The sequence below is a fragment of the Xyrauchen texanus genome, chromosome 8 (genome assembly GCF_025860055.1).
Source record: "Xyrauchen texanus isolate HMW12.3.18 chromosome 8, RBS_HiC_50CHRs, whole genome shotgun sequence".
Classification (NCBI taxonomy): Eukaryota; Metazoa; Chordata; class Actinopteri; order Cypriniformes; family Catostomidae; genus Xyrauchen; species Xyrauchen texanus.
In genome coordinates, this window is record NC_068283.1 from 33,531,464 (window position 1) to 33,552,208 (window position 20,745).

Genomic DNA, 20,745 nt, shown 5'->3' on the forward strand with positions numbered 1-20,745 from the left:
AAACACATGCAGAGAAAAAGTGAAACCGTTTAAGGAGGTTTATTTGCTCAAAATGTAAACTGCACGGATATACATCTCTTGCTATAGAAAACATCCAAATGTGTATTACAAATTTAAGCTTGCTTTTTTTTTCTCCATTTCTAGAAATAAACAAACAAACAAACAAGGGAAGGGGTAAAAACTAAAACTTACCAAATTAAAAACATTTCCCCAACAGACAAACTCTCTATCTTTTTTTTTTTTTTTTTTTGGCTACAGCAGCAGATTGCTTAGCCAACTGAAATTACAAATGCAAAAATGTTCACTCAATACAAAGACAAAAGGAAAAAATAAAGAATAAAGCAATATTTACAAATACTATACAATAGCACTAAACCCAAACCAAGTCTGTTTGTAAATCTCAAAGTCCTAAAAAAAATAAACAAAATCTTCAGAGGTCCACTGGAATCTCTTATCCTGGCCCATCACTCAAATCCTCAATAAACTAGTTGTTCATGTTCTTAAATGCCTAGTACAGAAAATATAGCATCCAGATTCACTTCCAGTTGTCAAAAGATGACTTAATGCAGTCCCCAAAAATAAAAAAAATTACATTTGCTTGTCATCATTTTGTTTATTTGCAAATTATAAAAGGCCCATTTTCTTGATAGTAAAACTTCATTTACTGTGTCCATATCAAGTATGGTTATGTACAAATACTGAAGAGGTTGTAACTCGTGTCAGAAGCTGGGTTGTGTGTTACCCTCTTAATGTAGTTAGAAGAATCATTTCTTTAGCAGGGCAATGGAATCAGAGAATATACCAGTTACCCTCAAAACCATTTAAATACATAAACACACAACAAATAACAGTACCCCACTCTTAAATAAAACATCTCCATTACATTCCTTGAGCTGGTGTGTGAAAAAACCTTTAAAGTGGTTGACATTTTAGAGTGATGGCTGAAATGAAGAGAGGAAAACTGGGTTTGTGAGCTTGCCATTTCATCATAAGTGCACTGAATTGTGGGGTAACTCACATCTATCATATTTAAAACATCTTAATCAAGTTTTTAAAAGGAAAACAGCTCTTTGGAGCTCCAAATAAAACAGTGGTTAGAAAGGGGGGAGTCAGCTTTAAACAACATGTAACCATTATTAACAAATGAGAAATGTTTTGGTGCACAATCTGCGTAAAACAAATACACGCTTTTCCGCGAGATCTTTGCGAGCAATTAACTGATGAACTAATTCTTATTATACTGTACAACATTGGTTGTTTTTAATTCTCTGAGCTGCTAACTCAAATTCTGCTGGTTCCTTGGCTTCGTCACAAGCACAAAACAGCAATGGGAAGAGTTCTTATAACAGGACAAAAATAAATAGTCCATTTTCACCTTTAACCTCCTGACCCTCATAAGGCGCAGGGAAGGGTGGCGCATAAAGCTTTGCGAAAAAGTAGTGAGTGCGCGACCAGCAGGGTCCATGGAGCAACATTCAAAATGGCTTCATTGTTCCTGAAAACACCACATTTTTTGAACCGAAGAAGCTAAAACAAACACAAAAGTAAAAATGGAGGGAGCAATTTAAATGAGTGACTGGAGAGAAACGACGCTAATAGAAGGTACAGATGGAGAGCAAGAAAACAGACATTCTTCAGAGTGCAATTATTTGGTCCTCTGTACCTCCCGAAACAAATCTGCAAAACGTAGATTCTTTGGCTCATTTACGAAAAAGAAAATGGTACCTGGTGCTCTCGATCTCCTCTATAACCCTACCTTTAAATTAGACAATTGGTGCATCCTAATGATGCCCCATTATGACTACAAGCCAACAGCAGAGCACCAAGCCCTTTTCGGTGATCAGCATTGTGTCAGGAGGAATTTAGAGTGTGCATCCCCAAGTATGGATTTTGTTTGCCTAAAACACCATAAAACCTGCCAAGCGTATTTATAGACTGAGGAACGAATAAACCTGAATGTGCAGGGGAATACAGATGCAGAAGAAAAGACTGTGTGAGAGAGTAACAGGGGTGACTGTGTGGGCGTAGATATGTTACAGTGGGGTGAGCTCCCTCTGGTGGTGGGCAGAGCGCTTAAACCCCTCTGCTCATGGCTCAGTTCACAGCATTTCTGGCAGTCTGTGGGCTCGGCCTGACACGACACTGGCTCAGTCCGAGTCGGAACATGATGAGTCGTCAGAGCTAGAGGCGTTGCTGCTGCTATCAGATTTATTCTCCTTATCCTCCACCTCTTCATCGTCTATGTCTTCCTCATTCTGGAAGTGAAATGGCAATTTTTTTTTAAATAATTTGAACAGAACAGATTAGGGTTTTCCCAGTCCTTTTTTGTCTATCGAACAGCTTTGACCTAAACAATTTACCTGAAGTACCCCGTGAGATTTTAAGTAATGCTAACTGTTTGATAAATATGGATCTAAACAGTTTAATTACCACAACTAATGTAATAACTTTTGACTCAGATAATGTAATTCTTCTGTTTTGATTAAAACATAAACAAATGTCATGTTGTGCTCTTTACGGTTAAGTGCAAAGAGACATCATCATGTGATTGGCATGCAATAATTCCTACATCATCGTCATCATCTTCATCATCATCGTCACTGTCTTCACCAGAGGAAGATTCATCTTCGGAATCTTTCTCTTCCTCCTCTTCATCCTCCTCTTCATCCTCCTTTGGAATCAATAAGTAAACAAACTTGTAAAATGTCAAACATGCCACAGATCGACATATCACTACTCACTGTTAAAGATGTACAACCCCAATTCCGAAAAAGTTGGGACAGTATGAAAAATGCTAATAAAAACAAAAAGGAGTGTTTTTGTTCTCTCCCTAATTTGGAATACCCAATTCCCAATGCGCTCTAGGTCCTAGTGGTGGCGTAGTGATTCGCCTCAATCCGGGTGGCGGAGGACCAATCTCAGTTGCCTCCATGTCTGAGACCGTCAATCCGTGCATCTTATCATGTTGCCCACCGAGACATGGCGGGTGTGGAGGCTTCACGCTATTTTCTGCGGCATCAACGCACAACTCGCCACGCGAGAACGAACCACATTATAGTGACCACGAGGTGGTTACCCCATGTGACTCTACCATCCCTAGCAACCAGGCCAATGTGGTTGCTTAGGAGACCTGGCTGGTCACTCAGCACACCCTGGATTCGAACTCGCGACTCCAGGTGTGGTAGTCAGCGTCTTTACTTCCTGAGATACCCAGGTTGGTTGATACAGAACTCCAAAAGGAAATCCCAGAAAAGACATTGCAGATAGTCCTCTATTCCAGATACAAAGAAGCAGAGATCAAACTCACCGATCTTTTGGCCTTGGCTTTCACTTTAGCATTGGTGCCACCTGGTTTTGCTGTACTCCTCCGTTTCTGAGGGAAAAAAGTCAAACAAACCACTGTGCTCATCAACTTGAACCAGGAAACTTGATGCAATTTAAAAAAAAATATATATATATATATAAATATATATATAAAAAAAATGATATGAAGTTGTGTTATTAAAGTCTATTTTGAGACAACAGAAAATGCAATATGTGTACATACAAATGTATGACTTACCAGAGAATTATATTCATTATACACAGCTTTCTCTTGTGCTGATAAACTCTGTGAGGGGGAAATTATTTTATTATCAATTCATTTTCACAAGTTTAAATGTTCAGTAAATCATCACAGATAGGTCACAGAAATGATACAGTAGCTCTTCCCAAAAAACCTAGTGAGCAGCCTTGCTGCCTACATAATTGATTGCATAATTTGATAAACAAAAATCAGCACAGACAATTATTGGATAAAAAAATTAAACTTGGATCAAACTGAATATTTACTGATACTTTTCATTGAATGAAAAGTTTATTTATAGTCAAAAACTGAATCTGCAAAGGATACATGCGATGTTGCCTTAGAATTTGAGCAAAACAAGGTACCTTCGAATGCAGCACAATGTTGATGAATTCCTTTTGGAACAGTCTTTGTTATGGGAGCATGTCTACAATGTCATATAATGCTGTCTAGGTGGGCGGCTCATTAGGTTTTGGAAACAGAGCTAGTATGTGTATAACATCTATACCCAAGTATATTTGAACTTGAAGTATGTAACTTTTTCTGTGTTTAAATACTTTCTTCTATACCAGCTTAATATGAAGAAACAACTTTTCAGAAAGCCCTTTTGAAATTTTTTGTTTTTGGAAATCTGATTGGTGGCGCAGAAATTACAAACTTCAGCTGAAAGAACTATTGTCTTTATATTGAACCATTAAAGTTTTCTTTTTCCATTTGTACAGTGTTGAACAGATAACTGAATAAATAATTATGTACCGCAAGCCATTGCTCCATTAGCACTTTGTACTGCCTCTGTTTTTCCTCTGCCATCTTTTTGTAACGATCCTTCTCTTTCTGAGTAAGTCGCTGCCAGCGGCCTCCGATTTCACCCATCCGCTCCTTCATGGGCAGATGGTTCAGCTCGCCGTTTGACAGCATTTCCTGAGAGAACTTTTGATAACCGTTGCTGCGTGCACAGGTGCACAGAGCATAGTGAGAAAGAGCAGGAGGACAAGAAATACACATTTACATTTTCTCATAGAGGTGCAGGTGTGAGATTAGAGAATTGTGGAAAACCAATGCACAAAAGAAAAAAGATAATAATAAAAAAAAAAAACTATTGCACTTACGAGGGTGGTTTCTTAGGTTCCCCATCAAATTTCATTTTCTTCCCTGGGGTAAAGACTAGAGGAGGTGATCGCATCTCACTCAGCTCTCTCTGTGAAAGACAGAAGAGACAATTTACCCATTGAAACAGAGTAAGTCCTGAGTAAAAACAACAGCAAACCTGTAATCACTTTACAAATGATATTTTGAGCCTCTGGAGTCAAAATAAGGTGTTATAGCATTAAAGAGAGGTACTTCAATGCAGTAAAATGCAACAATCTTGCCACATTATCATTAGAAAAAAAGGGCTTCAACCACCAGTGTCCTAAAGGGGTTCTATTCAGACAACCTTTTACAATGGCTTGATAGCAGCCAAACAAAAAATGTCTTTGAAATTATATTTTGGACTTACCTCGTATCTTTTCTGGTCCTCTGCAGCCTTTTTGATCCACACAATCTTCTCTTTCTTCTCCATGGTGTTCCAGGTGGCCTCCATGGTCTTCTGAGCTTTTATCCGATCGTTCTGAGAAACCGATGAAGAGGGGGAAATCAGCCGAGAAATTAAAATTGGGAAAATTGCGCGGTATGATGGTATATACAGTAGAAATGTCTCAACTGGACATTTCATTAATTTGTTATGAAATTTAGCACTGAATTCACTGGATCTTCAAATAAAAAGGCATTGATTGTTGAATATTATTGAAAAAAATAATCAACTGTTGTTTCATTACATTTCCAGCAAAAAAGTGACATATTGTGGTACTGTGATATAAAATTACTCATACCATGTTAAGATTTTTATTAATTTATAGAATTATAATTACATACCTTAAATCGGGCGAGATAGTCTCCAATGACGCTCTGTTGCCAGATTTCCTGAGCTGTTTTGGGCGTTTCTGGTCGCTTTCCTTTCTCCTCACTCTGCCTCTTTGAATCTGCCTTCAGTGTCATTTCCAGATTTTTATATTTCTCCTATTGGATGATAAGATATAATCACTAAAGTAGTCAATACATTTCAACAGTGTGATCTTGTGACATGAAAAACCCTTGAAATCCTTCTCTGAATCACTGTGATTACCTTCTTCTTGTCAGAAAGCTCATTCCACATACGGGCCAGTAGTCTGGTGAGCTCCATTTCAGACAGATCGGGTCTTTCCTGTTGAAGTTTAGGGCGCTTCTCCTCTGAGAAAATGAACATTGCAGAAACAGGAAGCTTGGGTTTCTCTGCAGACTGTTGGAGTACAAGAGAGAAGAAAGAATAGTACGATGTGAGGGTGAAAGCATAAGTATACTGAAGTTACTAGCCATTTAAATAGTTACTAGTCACTAAATTGTTACTAGTGTAAGCCGATTCATTATCAATCCATAAAGTAACATGATTGGCAGACCTTTGCTTTGGAGCTCTTCTTTTTGGAGGAAGGAGTGCCGCCACCTGCCTTTTTAAAGCTGCTCATCTTCTGTTCTGCCAGTATTCTCTGCTGTTCCTCCTCTGAGATACTCTACAATACACAGACACCATGTTTAAAATGCAAGCAGAGCAGCAAACTATTAGAAACAATACACGCATAGTGCTGAGTGTCTGTTGTAGAAATGTATACTTACTAATAAGAAGCGATTCATCTCAACCTCATATTCTTTCTTTTTCTGAGTAGAGAAAAAAGAAACAAAAAAGTATAACTCAAATGTCCACACCATCCAGTCAATCCATTTACACAGGGACAGAAAGTTAAGTGCAAAAAGTATGGGCCGTTTGTTACTGACCAGTTCACAGCGTTTTTGGTACGCATCCTTCTCGCTCCGTTTGAGGACTTTCCAGCGCTGGCTACACAGGACCATACGCTCTGTACTGGGAACGTCTTTCATACTGGACATCAGTTCAGCACAGAACATGGAGTAACCATTACTGAGAGAAACGGAGAGATTAAGAGATAATGACAAACTTACTACACTTACTGTGCAATACACAAGGTAAGAAAGATCCATAAAAGGGTGAATCTCTTAAAACCACGTTGTCTCATTTCTCCAAATCAAAGAAAAATATATTTAGCATGCATTAAGGCTTTTCTAGGCCCATTCAGTGTTTTTGCATGGTGACATTTTCATGACAATGAAGATCATTTCAAACCCAAATAACCCTTTACTATGTGGAAAAAAAAGTGGCCAAAAAAAAAAAAAAGGTGCACTCTAATATTTTGTTGGACCGCCTTTTGCTTTGATTACGGCACGCATTCGTTGTTGCATTGTTTCGACAACCTTATGCAACGTCACAACATTTATTTCTGTCCAGAGTTGCATTCATTTTTGAATCCGAGATCTTGTATTGATCACGGGAGAGTCTCACCACTCCATAAAGTCTTCTCTAGCACATCCCAAAGACTTTCAATGGGGTTAAGGCCAGGACTCTGTGGTGGCCAATTCATGTGTGAAAATTATTCCTCATGCTCCCTGAATCACTCTTTCATAATTTGAGCCTGATAAATCTTGGCATTGTCGTCATGGAATATGCCCATGCCTTCAGGGAAGAAAAAGTCCATCGATGCGACAACCTGGTCATTCAGTACATTCAGGTAGTAAGCAGACTTAATTTTATTGCCGTATAATGTTGCTGAGCCTAGACCTGACCTATTGAGGCAACCCTCGATCATAACACTGCCTAAATCCAAATGGCGACTTTTTTTTTTGGCCCGGCAGTGTATATATATTAATTATGAATAAACTCATAATTAAATGGTCTGAATGAAAAGGGAAAAAAGAAACATGATTACTGTAAAATATCCAGACATTTTAATTCACTATAGTGTGTGTGTTTTTTTTGTAATTTCCATTGTTCTCAATTGAGATTCTTATCAGGTTTTCATATCTCATTTTTTTAATAATACAGTATTTAAACAAAACAAATATTTTGTTTTATTTTATTTAATATTAGATTTAAATCAGTAATAATTAAAGATATTAAAATAAATACTACCATGCTATTTAAAAAGAAATTACTTTTTAAATATTATATATAATTTATCTGTTTGTCACCTCTCAACCACTGCATGAACGGGCTGCATCTTTGTAACGTTTCAAGCTATGTAACATAATTTGACATTGATGCAACAAAAATTTTGGTTTGATTTGAATGTTATGTTCTAAAACATTCATGCCTGTCCTATTGAAGCTAAAAAACAAAACAAAACCCTTACGATGGTGGTTTGTCTGGCCGCCCGTCAAACTTATCCTTTAGGTGTCTCTCTGCTTTAGTCAGAGTAGATTTGACAATGTCCTCCTCTGTGATGTTCATCTCTGGGTGCTGTTGAATGAGCTCACGCATCTTCTCCTAGACAAGGGCACAAAGGAACAACCTTTAAAAAAAAAAAAACTCCTACATTTGGCAAAAATGCTCTGTAAATTGAAAGCGTCTTTACCTCATACTCTTTTTTCTGTTCAAGTGACTTCATGATCCATTTCATCCTCTTCTTGTCCGTGAGCTGTGGCCACTGCTTCCCAATACTATCCTTGATGTCTTTGGTGGTCCCCTGATAATGCAAAAACACGAATGTTAGAGTTCCATCTCAGTTTAATGGCACTAATGTGTATAAAGGAGCCAGCAGCATTTCGTTTACAGGTGTGCATAGATCTTACATCTGGGTGCGCTTTGAGATAGGCCTTTTTCTCATGGGAATACCACAGCTGCTGGGGTGTCTTGGGCTTCTCTGGAACATTGGACTTCTTGTTACCATTCTCTACAAGGTCTGGATGGTCCTTCCTAATCAGACAAACATAAATAAACTGTAACATAAATAAATGTGATCAATCCATTTCCATCAATGCAATTATTCCACTTTTACAAATATAAATGTAATTGTAGGGTAAATAATTCACTTACTTGAACTTCAACATGTTGAGCGTGAAAGACTCTTTTTCTCTGAGAAAATCATTCACATATTTTTCCTGTTCACAAAAAGGGTTGGTCAAAACAAAACAGGTTTTGCTGTCAGATCTAGAAAGGTACCTCTCAAAGCAATAGGTGATCCAGACCAAATACAAAAAAATTCTTCTTTTCAAAAGGGGCAAAAATGCAAAAAAACATCTGGAATCCTTTGAACACCAAATACACCAGCAATCTTAACACTACAAATTGAGCACTTTTAGGTAATATACCATGTCAGTACTCCCATAATATCAATTTCCCATTTTAAATATCCATATGAATCCCTATTTTGTAAATTTCAATAAATATTAGTCAGTGTTTCAGCAAAGGTGTCTTCATTTTAAAGTAAAACTGAACCACTATATTCAATTTTGTTCCACTCACTTTTTTATGTTCTGGCAACTCCCTGTATTTTTTGGAAAGGATTTTTGTGAGATCAAGGTTGCTCATCTCTGGATGTAGTTTAGCATACTTGGCTCGTTTTTCCATAAAGAAACGGAAATATGGCGTCAATGGCTTTTTGGGAAAGTCCGGGTGTTTCTGTGATACGGTAAAATAGTATAAATGGTTAAGAAAGTCACTAAAGTCAGGCTAATACAACATAGTTTTTAGATACTGTTGCATAAAACAGAAAAACAGTCACTCTCAACCCAAGGTTTTATGATTAGTTGATAAGATTGCCTACCTTCAGTTTCTTTCCTTTGTAGGGATTTTTTATGTAGTCCTGGGCATCCACAATCAGCTCAGTGAGCGTGCGGAATTTGCGTATCTGCGTAAGGAAACATTTTTTTTGTTATCTGCGCCTATGTTTAATTACATTAAAACTCATATTGCATTGCTTGTCACACACAACATACCCAATAAAACCACTGCATGAATGCAATTATATATTTAGAATTATAGTTATATTTGTAGTATATTTTGATCATTATTTCTAACACCAAGATTTTTTTCCTCCCCACTTTATTTATAATGCATGTTTCACTAGCTATTACAATCTTCAACTCATATTCAGTTGGTTATGAACTAGCGTACCTCGCGTGAAACTTCCTGCCATTTCTGTTTGCACATCTCTCCAGAGAATGTGTTAAAAGCCACTTTTTCCCAGTCCAGATGGGACTCGGACGTCTTGTACTTGGCTTGATCCTTTTCAGGCAGGTTCCCATTCATGCAATCCAACAGCTTCAACAGATCATCCTGCTCCCAAACTGTAGCAATAAAAAAAACATATGGTGTAAAGAAAATCTCTGTTGAATTTTCAAGCAAACCAAGAACACATCACATTATTTAAAGTACTTTAAATCCTTACCAGGGTCTGCAGCGGTGGACTCCATTTCTCCATTCATTGTTTGGAATTACTCTAGTGAAAAATTATAATTTAATGTTAAATATATGAATAAAAAATAAAAAAAAAGGACAGCTTAAACTACTTATTTACAGTTGAAGTCATTTTCATTTAAACTCACAATTCCTGACATTCAATTGTAGAAAACATTCCCTGCATTAGGTCAGTTAGTATCACTACTTTATTTTAAAAAGCCCATATTATGCTAATTTACAGGTTCATGCTTATATTTTGGGGGTCTACTAGAATAGGTTTACATGCTTTAATGTTCTCAAAACACGCTATTTTTCTCATACTGTACATTTCTGCTAAACCTATTTTCATCCTCTGGCTCAAACGCTCCGATTTAACTCCTGTCTCTTTAAAGCCCCTCTTTCCGAAATGCCCAATCTGCTCTGATTGGGCAGCTGGCCTAGTCTGTTGTGATTGGTCAGCTGCGTAGAGCATGTGTCAGAAATGTAACACCCCTTACCATAACTGAGTTTCAGGCTTCCTTAACAACTGTAAACACTATTGTAACTATGCTGTCGGTTTTTGCCGTACCAGTTTGACTCCATTAATGAATGAAATAATGAAAGTTTGGAAGAACAAGCTGATTGACCCAAACCACCTTTGCAAGCACAACTTGAGCAAGACGTTTCACAGTGGTAAGTTTTAATTTAGTAGCTTTCTTAAAAGTACACTGTTTATTTATTGTGAACCTAACAAAGCTTCAAGTAAAAGACACGTAGTGCATATAAGTTAGTCATCTTTTTCTGGAATAAGTGTAGCCAAACTTTTTTCGCCAGAGCTATTAACGGAGAACAGAGGCTTACTGCCAGTTGGACATTACCAGGGATATTAGAGAGTTGTTAATCAAGATAACCGTGGACTACTGTGGATAGCGCCCGTAACATTAGAGCTTGTAATAATCATACAATTATAAGACTATTGAGATCTACCATTTTGTTACACAGTTTTCGGTAAAAGCCGGCCCACCGCTGAACAGTAAGCCCTTACCAAAACAATAACATTACATAGCAAGTTAGCAGAGCACTACCGTGGATTACAGACGTAAAATTACCATTTGTACAAATAAATCCATCTCCACACTTGATCACTATTCATGATACAATCATGAACAATTCTAGGTAAGTGGGCCCGCAGCTGATTAGCAAACCCATTTCAACACAATAACATTAGCTAGCAGGTTAGCAGAGGCCTACAGCTGTGCACTGAGTGTACACCGTAGTTACAACACAAAACTCTGCATTTGATCTCTCTGTAGCAGATAAACCATAAATACTCAAACATACATACAGGTTGTAATTCTGAAGCGCCAGATTGTCCCAACAAATTGGGAACTGCACCATCTTTTCGAAGTAACCGTCTTGAAAATATGGCATTGTTTGGGGTTGTACTGCTAAATATATAAAATCAATTTTAACCACTGATTCTTCAATGCCTGCCTTTGGAAGTCCTAACAAAAAGATTTTGCTTTTGCAGTGAAGAAAAAAGTATCTTCTCGACATGGCAACAACACTAAGCCAACTCATCCTGGCGGGCAGGCCAAAGTAGCCCTTAGGCAGGCATTATACTAATGTGTTACATTGTGACGCAGATACTTTTGAAATAAAAACTATCACTTCACTGATGCCTTGTGGTGTTTGTTTTGACACATGAGACTACACTCTGCATGGAGCGGAACACTTCAGATTCAGATTTAAAACATCAACAACGAAAAGGTATGCATACAGTACATGTTGTTATATCATTATAAAGAAATGTATTTGTTGACTAGATGCTGCATTAGTAGAGAACAGCAGTATGTTTGCCAACAAGGCTGAGAGAACACTAACATTACAATGGTTTTCCATTTCATCAAACAAAACGCAAAGCGAAAGCGGAGACACTACAGTTTTTCGCAATTTCTTTACTCACTGAAAGCTGCATATGCATTTACTAGGGTTGTAATGGTTCTCGGTAAAAAAAAAAACGATAGTGTTCACCACCCACGGTTCGCGAAGCATTGGCACCATGGTCGGTTCACCTCACGTTTAATAACGTATCTGAAGCACAAGTTTTGGTCAAGAAAACAAAGTGTGTAACAGACACAGTTACAACTTCCGCTAATGCACCTGAATGGATCTGTAAATGGATATGCTCCATCTGTGTTTTACACGGGTCAACTGGATGACATCACTGTTCTGAGTCGTGTGCAGTTGAAAATGGCAAGTGGAGAAAATGAAACACAGATAGAGAAGATCCCTGCATTTCTCCTTTCTGGGAAAATTGTATATTTGCAGGCAATTACACAACAGCGATTGTTAAATGACGTTTACACTCGACATGAGTGCTGTATACTGGTAATATATGTCAATAATGCTTGTGAGGGTTTATTTAAAACACGCAAGCAAGTTCTTCCTGTTTCCTTGCATGGCTGTAATCTATCACAAGTGTCAATAATGTGCTTTGATTAATGGCATTAAGTTGCTGTTATAGTAATACATTGATACATGATTAATCAATTATGCCAACATCACCCAGGGAAAGAGCCGCACGTGAGCCGAAACTACACACACTCCCTTCCATTTTTAATCAGGCACTCAGTGCTAATTCAGACAGACATGAAACAATAACTAAAGTGCTTGGGGTGTTCAAGTGGGACTTCCATGTATGATTAACATACTCAAGCAGCATTATCACAACATCCCTTCTCGTTTGAATTCTAATAACAAGGTTATTCCTTTTATAACGATGTACAGCTTCCGAATATTGAATATGTTGGGATGAGTTTGAAGTGCACTTTATGTTAATGCATGTAACATATTAGTGCAGGTATTCAATTATTTTGTGGATTTAGTCATTAGAGAATTTTTTTTAAGTTAAGGACCCTGACAAAAATTAACCCTGGTTTTACTAGAGTAATATTGTAGTGACCATGACTGCTGTTACCATGGTTTTCTGAACAGAAATCATGGTTTGGTGAGTGCCACATGACAAGGATTCAGAGAGAAAGTTGCAATGAGTTGATTGTTTGTCATGCCTCCACAATTTTGTATCAGCACTGTAATACCTCCAACTAGAGTGAGATCTCAGCAAAATAGTCTGCAAATGTGACACCCTCGGACAAAATAGAGTTGTTTGGAGTCTGCTAATGTGACACCAGCTTTAGCGAAATTCACATTTGAGGTTTGACGTATAATTTATATTGTAGAACAAAACGTCTCTTCATGTAATGTTTGTCACAGGACATAAATTCAAAACTTGCATTATAAAAAAAAACTAGAAAATTTGACTTCGCTTTCCCGGTCCGTCTACAATTTGACATCACAGCTAAACAGTTCTTTTGCATTATCACTATTCTGTATGCCAGGGGATCCCAAACTTTTTAGACAGCAGATCCCCTATGACCTAAATGATTTACTTGTGTACCCCCTGATATTTTACGCAACATTAACCTTTTGAAATAATAAAAAATAAATATTCTAATTATTGTATTTTAATGAACCTTAATAACATCTATGTTCTTTTCCTATTAATATTTATACAATTTATTTTATATAATTCACCATTTCAGAGTTCAATAATAAAATGTAAGTTCTGTTTTAATTTTCCTGAAAATTCTTATAAACGTATGCCATTCCAGTTGTGCATGCTCATTTGATATCTTGGCATGAAAAACACTCCAAATGTATTCCAGGGTGAAAGTGACTCAAAATGATGGTCGCAAATAGCACTTAATTTATTTCCAAAGATATTCTGAATGCCAGCGTGTGTATGCACATTCAGAAGTTCCTAATTCGTTAGGAACACAAGCTATTCTATTTTAGTTTATTTATTATTTGTATAATTATTTTAATAGTATTCATTTCATCGTTGAATTATTATTTATTTAAAATAGTAGGCGTTTTTTTTCGGACGTAAAGATTAATGAGTAGCATCTACGCGCAAATCAGGAATTGCTGCCTGAATAGTGGGATTAATTCCCTACACGACACATAATGGTTGATGTGCATTACACCGCCCCTAAGCGTTTACGCTTTAGTGAGACAGAGCCCATTGCTTGTGACGGTTTCAAATCTCAAATAACTCTGCAGTAGACACAAGCAAGCGCAGTAAATCCGTGCAACCTTCCATTTTGTCTACCGAACTAAGACTCGAAACGGCTTCTCTCCCTCATAACGCGCTCTTTTCCGGCGAACATTTAATCCGCTCGGTCGAAACTGGAGTATATTTGCGGCGGACGAGTGGATACTGGGAGGTACTACAAAAGGAGGAAGGAGCATTTTGGACGATAGGCGCGACGAACCAGCTGACCACGGATCGGGATCTGCTTTCGGGGGGAAACAGTGATCATCATGAGTGACTGCAAAAGCATGCAGCACCAGAGTCTGCCTCCAAACCAACGGGGCGCGTGTCTCCGCTTCCGCCATGGATACATTCTGGGTCGCACCCTCCAAACAAAGCGATTTCATCACGAGTTTCTCCGTCCTTGAATACAAATGCACGAATTATGCACACATGCGGAGGGCTAGTCATAATCGGATGCCTTTTCGCATATGTGTGAACTGGATGAATTCTGGTCACAAAACGTCTCGCGAGGCGTGTGTAATGGCGGCGCTCGAGCTAGGCAGAGTCCAGCTTTAAAACAGACCCAGGCTGAAGCTCTGGGGCATTAAGACCCTCTTAAAATGATTATGGAACAGCCGTGGTGTGCTAATCAGACCAGAATGCCGGTTTATTACCACAGAAATGCGTAGAATACACCACAGCCAACTATAGTGTTTAACCCACAGTCAACTCTACATTTAATGAGGTTTTGATCAGGGAAAAATTAAACGTTTACCGTTTAATATTCGTATTTGATCGCCGTAACTGTTTACCCAATTTCATTTTAAGCTCAACGGGTTTGATTACAATGCAACAGACGCTAATGTAGAAATATCCATCAAGAAATGAGTCCTAAATAGTCTTAAGAACGATACAACGACGCATGAGTTATGAGTTGACCCTCACCAGAGCAAACCGGCTACAACTGGCATTGAAATCCCCCTCCAGCGCTGGTGATAGCCTAAGAAAGAGATGTTTAAAAATAACCCCAAATTGGTCTAAATTAGGCTACTTGTAATCATATGCCAGTAAACACAAACTGGTTCTCGTAGAAAAGCCCCCTTTACCGTAAGGAAAACTGCTTGTTTATCTCGACTGGCGAGGAACACGGGGTGAAAGCAAGGTGTTCGCAGCCGTATGGCAGCTGGGTCTTCAAACGCTTGAATAATATAAATGAAAGAAATATACGGTTAAAAATCACCCAGTATGCGGTCAATAAAGCGCGGGATTATAACTGATGTGAAATGGAACTCTCTTTTGATCAAATGTATCGTTTTGCTACGACTATTCACAATGGAACAATGTAACAGCCGAGAGAGAACGCTTTACTGGCGTGACGACTGTTCTAGAGCCGCCATGCTACCGTCCATCGTGCTCCATAATTCCCCCTCAACCGACCGAAAACAAGCTTAAAATGGTAAACCTAGGCTCGTAACTTACCCGGTTTGCTCCTCATGCACAGCTATAACCGATAAGCCGGCAGCTGCTATCACGAAATTTGCTTTCACGGAGGCGCGAGCGAAAACAAGACCGCACGGTAAGACTTATAAGCGAGCTCCGTGATGGCGAACTGGTGGCTGATTCTTCCCTCCACGAGCCTCACTGAGTCCTGACTCGGAAATAAAGACGCGCAGTTGCCCTAGTTGCGTTTAATTATGCTAGCGGGCACTGTAGTTAGATTCAGGCGTAGAAACGGAACGCCTCACCAGATTGTGGAAGATATTCAGTGGATGTTTTCCTCCCGAGTCACAGGACGCGAAATGCGGGTACGGCGACCTCGGAATGTACCCCAAGTCAACGCGAATTTAAACGCGTCTTGCTTGCTTTTTGAAAAGATCCGCAAAATCTAAACGAACATATTTAAAGTCGTCGCGATGTTTATATTTATTTTTTCCCCTCAAGTTTCTTTACCAAACGGTGGTTGGCGTGTGGCGCTGGTTAGACCTTACCTGTCGCTGCCTGTGTGTGGAACTGGTTGTGGAACAAGGGGAGGGTTGAATGTTAGCCAGCACTGCGCCGCCGGTCCAGGGCACGGGCGCTCCAGTCCCCGCAGAGCTAAGAGACTTCCCCCCGCCTCCATCTCTCTCGCTCTCCTTCCACTCAGCGCGCAGCTCTCTCGATCCGCTCATTTCTCTTTCCAAGGAGACATCCGCATTTTCAATCTCTCCCCTGCTTGCCGCTCTCATCACGGATGGCTCGCCGGGTTTCGGTTCCATTTGGATTAGTGCTATCACGGGCTGCCCTCAAACCGCGCAAGAACGTGCACCATCCAGTGCTGGTTTTGAATAATTATGTGTTCAGAATGATGATGTAGAGTTTTAATAAAAAAGTGAATGTTATTAATCAGTTTTCAGTGTGTTTTTGTTTTGTTTTCTTTTTTTTCCAAGGAAACGTGTTGCAGAATGCATGCATTCACATTCACAAATTGTATGCATGTGGTCAAAGAGTGGACTGTTGTGGACATTAAAACACCGTTTCTGCATTTTCAGTCTGACAGCATCGTTATTGTCACGTTAAATAATGAAACTCCACCTTGCCTGTTTGTGGGCGTCACCTGTGACGTCCAATCAAGACGTTGTGATTTGGTGAAAACATGATTTTCCAATGAGCGCACCGATTCGTGTAAACATCAGAGCGGTGACGTGCTATATCCATTGGAACGCTGCAATCCAGCGCGCATGCACTCACTGTCTCCTCAAACCGGGAAGCACGGAGGAGAATGAAGTAGAGAGAGTAACGATAATTTACAATTCGACTATTGTTGACGTTTTAAAGATTTTCTATAAGCATAACAGACCAAATATCCCACTATTCAATCATACACAAAACAGGTTTCCCGTGGATACTTAAAACGTCTTACAATGTCTTAAATTCAGTTTTCCAAAAATGTAAGATCATAAGAAAGTCTTAAATATCTTAAATGATACAACAAAAGTCTTTTGGGGGTGGGGAGGCCGGAATTGTTGTATGAATTAATATGAGTGTCAAAAGAATACGATTTATTACAGTATATAAGCGCATGCGCTGCGTCCTTCAAAATGAAAACACACTGTTGTATTTTCTCCCAAGCACACGGGGCCTTGTGAGTGTTTTCAGTTGTTGCAGAGCAGTTCAAAATCATTAAGCCATATAGAACATTTATGTCAAGATATCACTAAAGATAAACTGTTGGTGAAGATGATGTAGTCTTGATGAAATATAATAAGGAATAATTTACTCCGGCTCGTTAATTTGTTTTAAATAATGCACACCCGAGGTGGTAATGCGGTTACTACATGCAGTGGATTGTGCATTATTTTTAAACAATTCAACGGGCCGGAGTCAATTATTCCGCTAATAACACAATTATCATTTCAGGGTTTTGTCTCGAGACATTGTCTGTTCCCTATCGAGAGGTCTCTCCTATACTCGTTCCCTCCTCTCAGGGAACCGAGGTTACGTTAGTAACCGAGTCGTTTTTCATCCCTAAAACGCTCTTGTGAGTGGAACTACTTTCTTCCACCACGGATTCAGCGTCTTGCTTTAATACAGCCGGATCCTTCATCGCTAATTAGAAAACGTTACATTAGAACTAGCAACAGAGGATTGCGTTGCTTTACTGGAGTAATTTGGTAGTGCGTTTGTGCATGTGCGTGTGAGTTCTTATTTGAGGGCTCGAAAGAGAGAAACTCAGAAGATTAGGTATCTCGATTTTTGGGATTACCTTTTTTGCTGCAGCTCTCATCAGAAGCAACATCGCTTAAAAATCACCAAGATGCGTGTCGCCATATTCCTGTTGTAAACCGTAACTATTTTTTCATCTGAGATGCAGGAGTGCGCTGACATGACGACTCTGTTTGGGCCTTAAATGTGTGTGTTATGCGTATAATGTGTGTCCATGAGTGTGGGATTGAGTGTGTGAGAGGGGGAGTGTGAGGGTTTTTCACAAAGATTTTTCAGTTAATATATAAACTGTTGTTGTATGACAGAGTTGGGGAGTAACGAAAATACATGTAAAGGGAATATGTAACTAAATTTCACTACAGTTGCAATTGAAATCATTCATAATTAGAATACAGTTACATTCAAAAAAAAGTATTTTGATTACTGAAGGGATTACTTTGCATTTTATATTTAGTCCTTTCAGATGGAAAACATTAAATGATGCGATCCAAAGTGCATTTGAACAGTGGTGAAACACTTTCTTATGATGGGTTACATTCATACGAGCAGACAGAGGAGTGAGTTTGAAGTAGAAGAAATAGATATAAATAGGTTTATAAATTATACAAGGTTTACACTAAGCCAAAATGCTATTTCTAGCCATTTTACATGCACATGTTACCAGACACGATCATATTTTTTAAATCAAGAAACCTTTGATATTAGGGCAAAAATCATATTCTTGATAATAATTTTTGTATTGTTTTCCTGTAAAAATATATATAAAAAATCCTTAAAACAAGATCAATCAAATTGACAAACAACACTGCATAAGATATATTTTTTTTTTTCAGAAAATGTATTTTTAACATGTGTATTTTGTCTTTCTGTACTGGTAGAGATTTTATAGTCAAAACAATTAAAAAAATCTACCAGTGCTGAAGAAGTAATCCAAAGTATTTAGATTACATTACTGACCTTGAGTAATCTAATGGAATACGTTACAAATGACATTTTACAGCATGTATTCTGTAATCTGTAGTGGAATACATTTCAAAAGTAACCGTCCCAACCCTGTGTATTGATCAGGTGTATCTAGCTTTGATACATCTCAAGCCTTCCTTGCTATGTCATGTCAGAACTAGCAACGGAGGATGCGCTGCTTCTCTCTGTGTCTGTGTGTAAGTGAAAGGGCGGAAGCGGGTTAGCGCGGTGCTTTCCACTACAGTTATGTGAGGCTGATTAGGGCGAAATATATTGAAACATTAAAAGTTATATCGGATAATATAAATTGTTGTATTGATCAAGTCGCGGGGGTGCAGCTCTTTTTCTCAGTCGCAACTCCAGTCTCAGTGCTTGTGTGTGTGTGAGTGTGTGTAAGTGCAGGGGAGACGAGGGAGCGCAAGGGCTCTTTTTAAACATTTTTTGACCCGATTTACTTTAACCAATGTTTTTGTTTTAATTGGTTATTTTGTTGTGGTAGCCTGTAGGGCTCTTGGAAATAACTGAATTAATTTGGCGAAGTGATATGGAACAGTTATGCGGTCAAGACCTGGAACTACTTTATAGCCGTGCGTACTTGAAAAATAATTGAACACCTCAGATCCGTGAACCAATCAGAACCAAGCATTTAACAGACCCATAGAATAACAATGGTTACTTTTAATTGTTTATATCGTAATACGTTGTAGGTAGGGCTGGGCGGGGGTTTTTTTTTTTCCTTCAGATTTTTCCGATTAATTCGAATTTGCATTGAAATAAAGTATTGCAAATGCTATAGTTAGATACGTTGTAAATCCACCAAAGGTTGAATAAAGAAGAGAAATGGAGTTCATAGCGCTTGTCTTGATGCCGCTCCCGATCTGATCAGCTGCACGTGTGGACATGACAGGTTAACAACATGGAGACTGATATAGAAGATAGCGGTAATATTCCCAGTACAATTGTACACATTGTAGCTCAGCTTCATCCATCTTGCAGGTATTCCCCAGCTGAAGACTATAACTGGCCTCGGCGTGCGCATATTGATGAACGGCCTCCTTTCTTTTCTTTTTACCCATACAAGTTAGTTATGTGACAGTTCTGGGTGCTTTATTTCAAATCATGGAGAGGCTATATATAGGTCCTATATTATAGGAGAATTAAACATCCGCAGATCCTTTTGCCATGATGATTCAGATAGAGCGGCTAATTATTGTCAGTTATCATTGTCTCTGATTGTTTTCAAGGAGACCAGATATACATATATATATGCATACATATATGGCTGAACTCAGGGCTGGACTGGTAATCTGGCATACTGGGCATTTTCCCGGTTTATAGTTCAACATATAAACTCAAGAGACTGAAGAGGCACCGAATCAGTTTTGAAAATATGATAAATAATTTCTGTTTACATTATATTGTGACTAATTGGAAAACAGACCAGACAAAAGAGGTAAGCAGCGTTATTCCACACAAATGTATATTCAAGTAATGGCCGCATTCATAGCAGAAGTAGATTTTCCCTGCGGTGACATAGTTACAGATTCATGTGAAAAAGGCTAATTGAATTATTGCAATAGTAAATTGTGCTAACATTCTGCATTTGTAAGTCTATTATATTTTCAGGTATGATGTCACAGAAAAATGTCAACCATTAAAATTCTAATAAATATAAGGGCACATCTGGCATAGGCATCACCTGTTCAAACAGGATGAGATTTACATTCAAGCTGGTACGTAGATGACATACTTCACAGATGTGACAGTGTGACACACGTGCATATTGGGATGAACCCCGGAATACATTAAATAAACAAACACCAGGATGCATAAAGATGTATAATAATAATAATTAAATCTTATCATGCACACAACCACACCAATATAAAGCACAACGGTCCCTGAAAAAAGTAAGAAAGAAGATTGTGATAACAGATTATCTATGAACAGTTTGTGAATTTTAAGTGTGCATTATTTACATTTTAAAGCTTTTTTGAGTATAAAGACATAATTCTAACAAACCTGTTTATACAAGGTAGGATTAAAATGTACTACAGTTAAAAATATATAAGCAAAATATTCTTATGTAAAGCACACAGGAGAATTCAAAGTGTC

At 38.4% G+C, this 20,745-nt stretch overlaps 1 protein-coding gene across 4 annotated transcripts; it reads right to left on the bottom strand.

Moving 5' to 3' along the window:
- Positions 1-23: 23 nt before the first annotated feature.
- Positions 24-16,335, bottom strand: LOC127647834 (nucleolar transcription factor 1-like). Of its 4 annotated transcripts, none has more exons than XM_052132322.1 (21): positions 15,954-16,335; positions 9,877-9,927; positions 9,603-9,775; positions 9,253-9,336; positions 8,952-9,107; positions 8,523-8,587; positions 8,279-8,402; positions 8,062-8,172; positions 7,840-7,973; positions 6,413-6,554; positions 6,254-6,295; positions 6,088-6,150; positions 5,730-5,882; positions 5,480-5,623; positions 5,064-5,174; positions 4,675-4,763; positions 4,322-4,511; positions 3,563-3,610; positions 3,308-3,373; positions 2,570-2,671; positions 24-2,255 (listed from the first exon to the last, which is right to left on the bottom strand). In XM_052132322.1, exons 2-21 carry the CDS (start codon positions 9,911-9,913, stop codon positions 2,148-2,150), a joined length of 2,142 nt encoding a protein of 713 aa, XP_051988282.1. In that variant the 5' UTR covers positions 9,914-9,927; positions 15,954-16,335; the 3' UTR covers positions 24-2,147. The 4 variants fall into 4 exon arrangements, with proteins under 4 accessions (XP_051988282.1, XP_051988281.1, XP_051988280.1 ...); XM_052132321.1 differs by having other exon boundaries at positions 2,570-2,659; positions 6,040-6,150; XM_052132320.1 differs by having other exon boundaries at positions 6,040-6,150; positions 15,445-16,335.
- Positions 16,336-20,745: the final 4,410 nt, after the last annotated feature.

Bases quoted from the DNA above. Each gene is read 5' to 3' on its own strand.
- LOC127647834 (XM_052132320.1), bottom strand. From the start codon at position 9,913: ATGAATGGAGAAATGGAGTCCACCGCTGCAGACCCTG. The intron at 8,403-8,522 runs GTAAGTGAATTA...TTGTCTGATTAG, and splicing joins CTCAACATGTTGAAGTTCAA to GAAGGACCATCCAGACCTTG. The intron at 8,173-8,278 runs GTAAGATCTATG...TTGCATTATCAG, and splicing joins ATCTCAAAGCGCACCCAGAT to GGGACCACCAAAGACATCAA.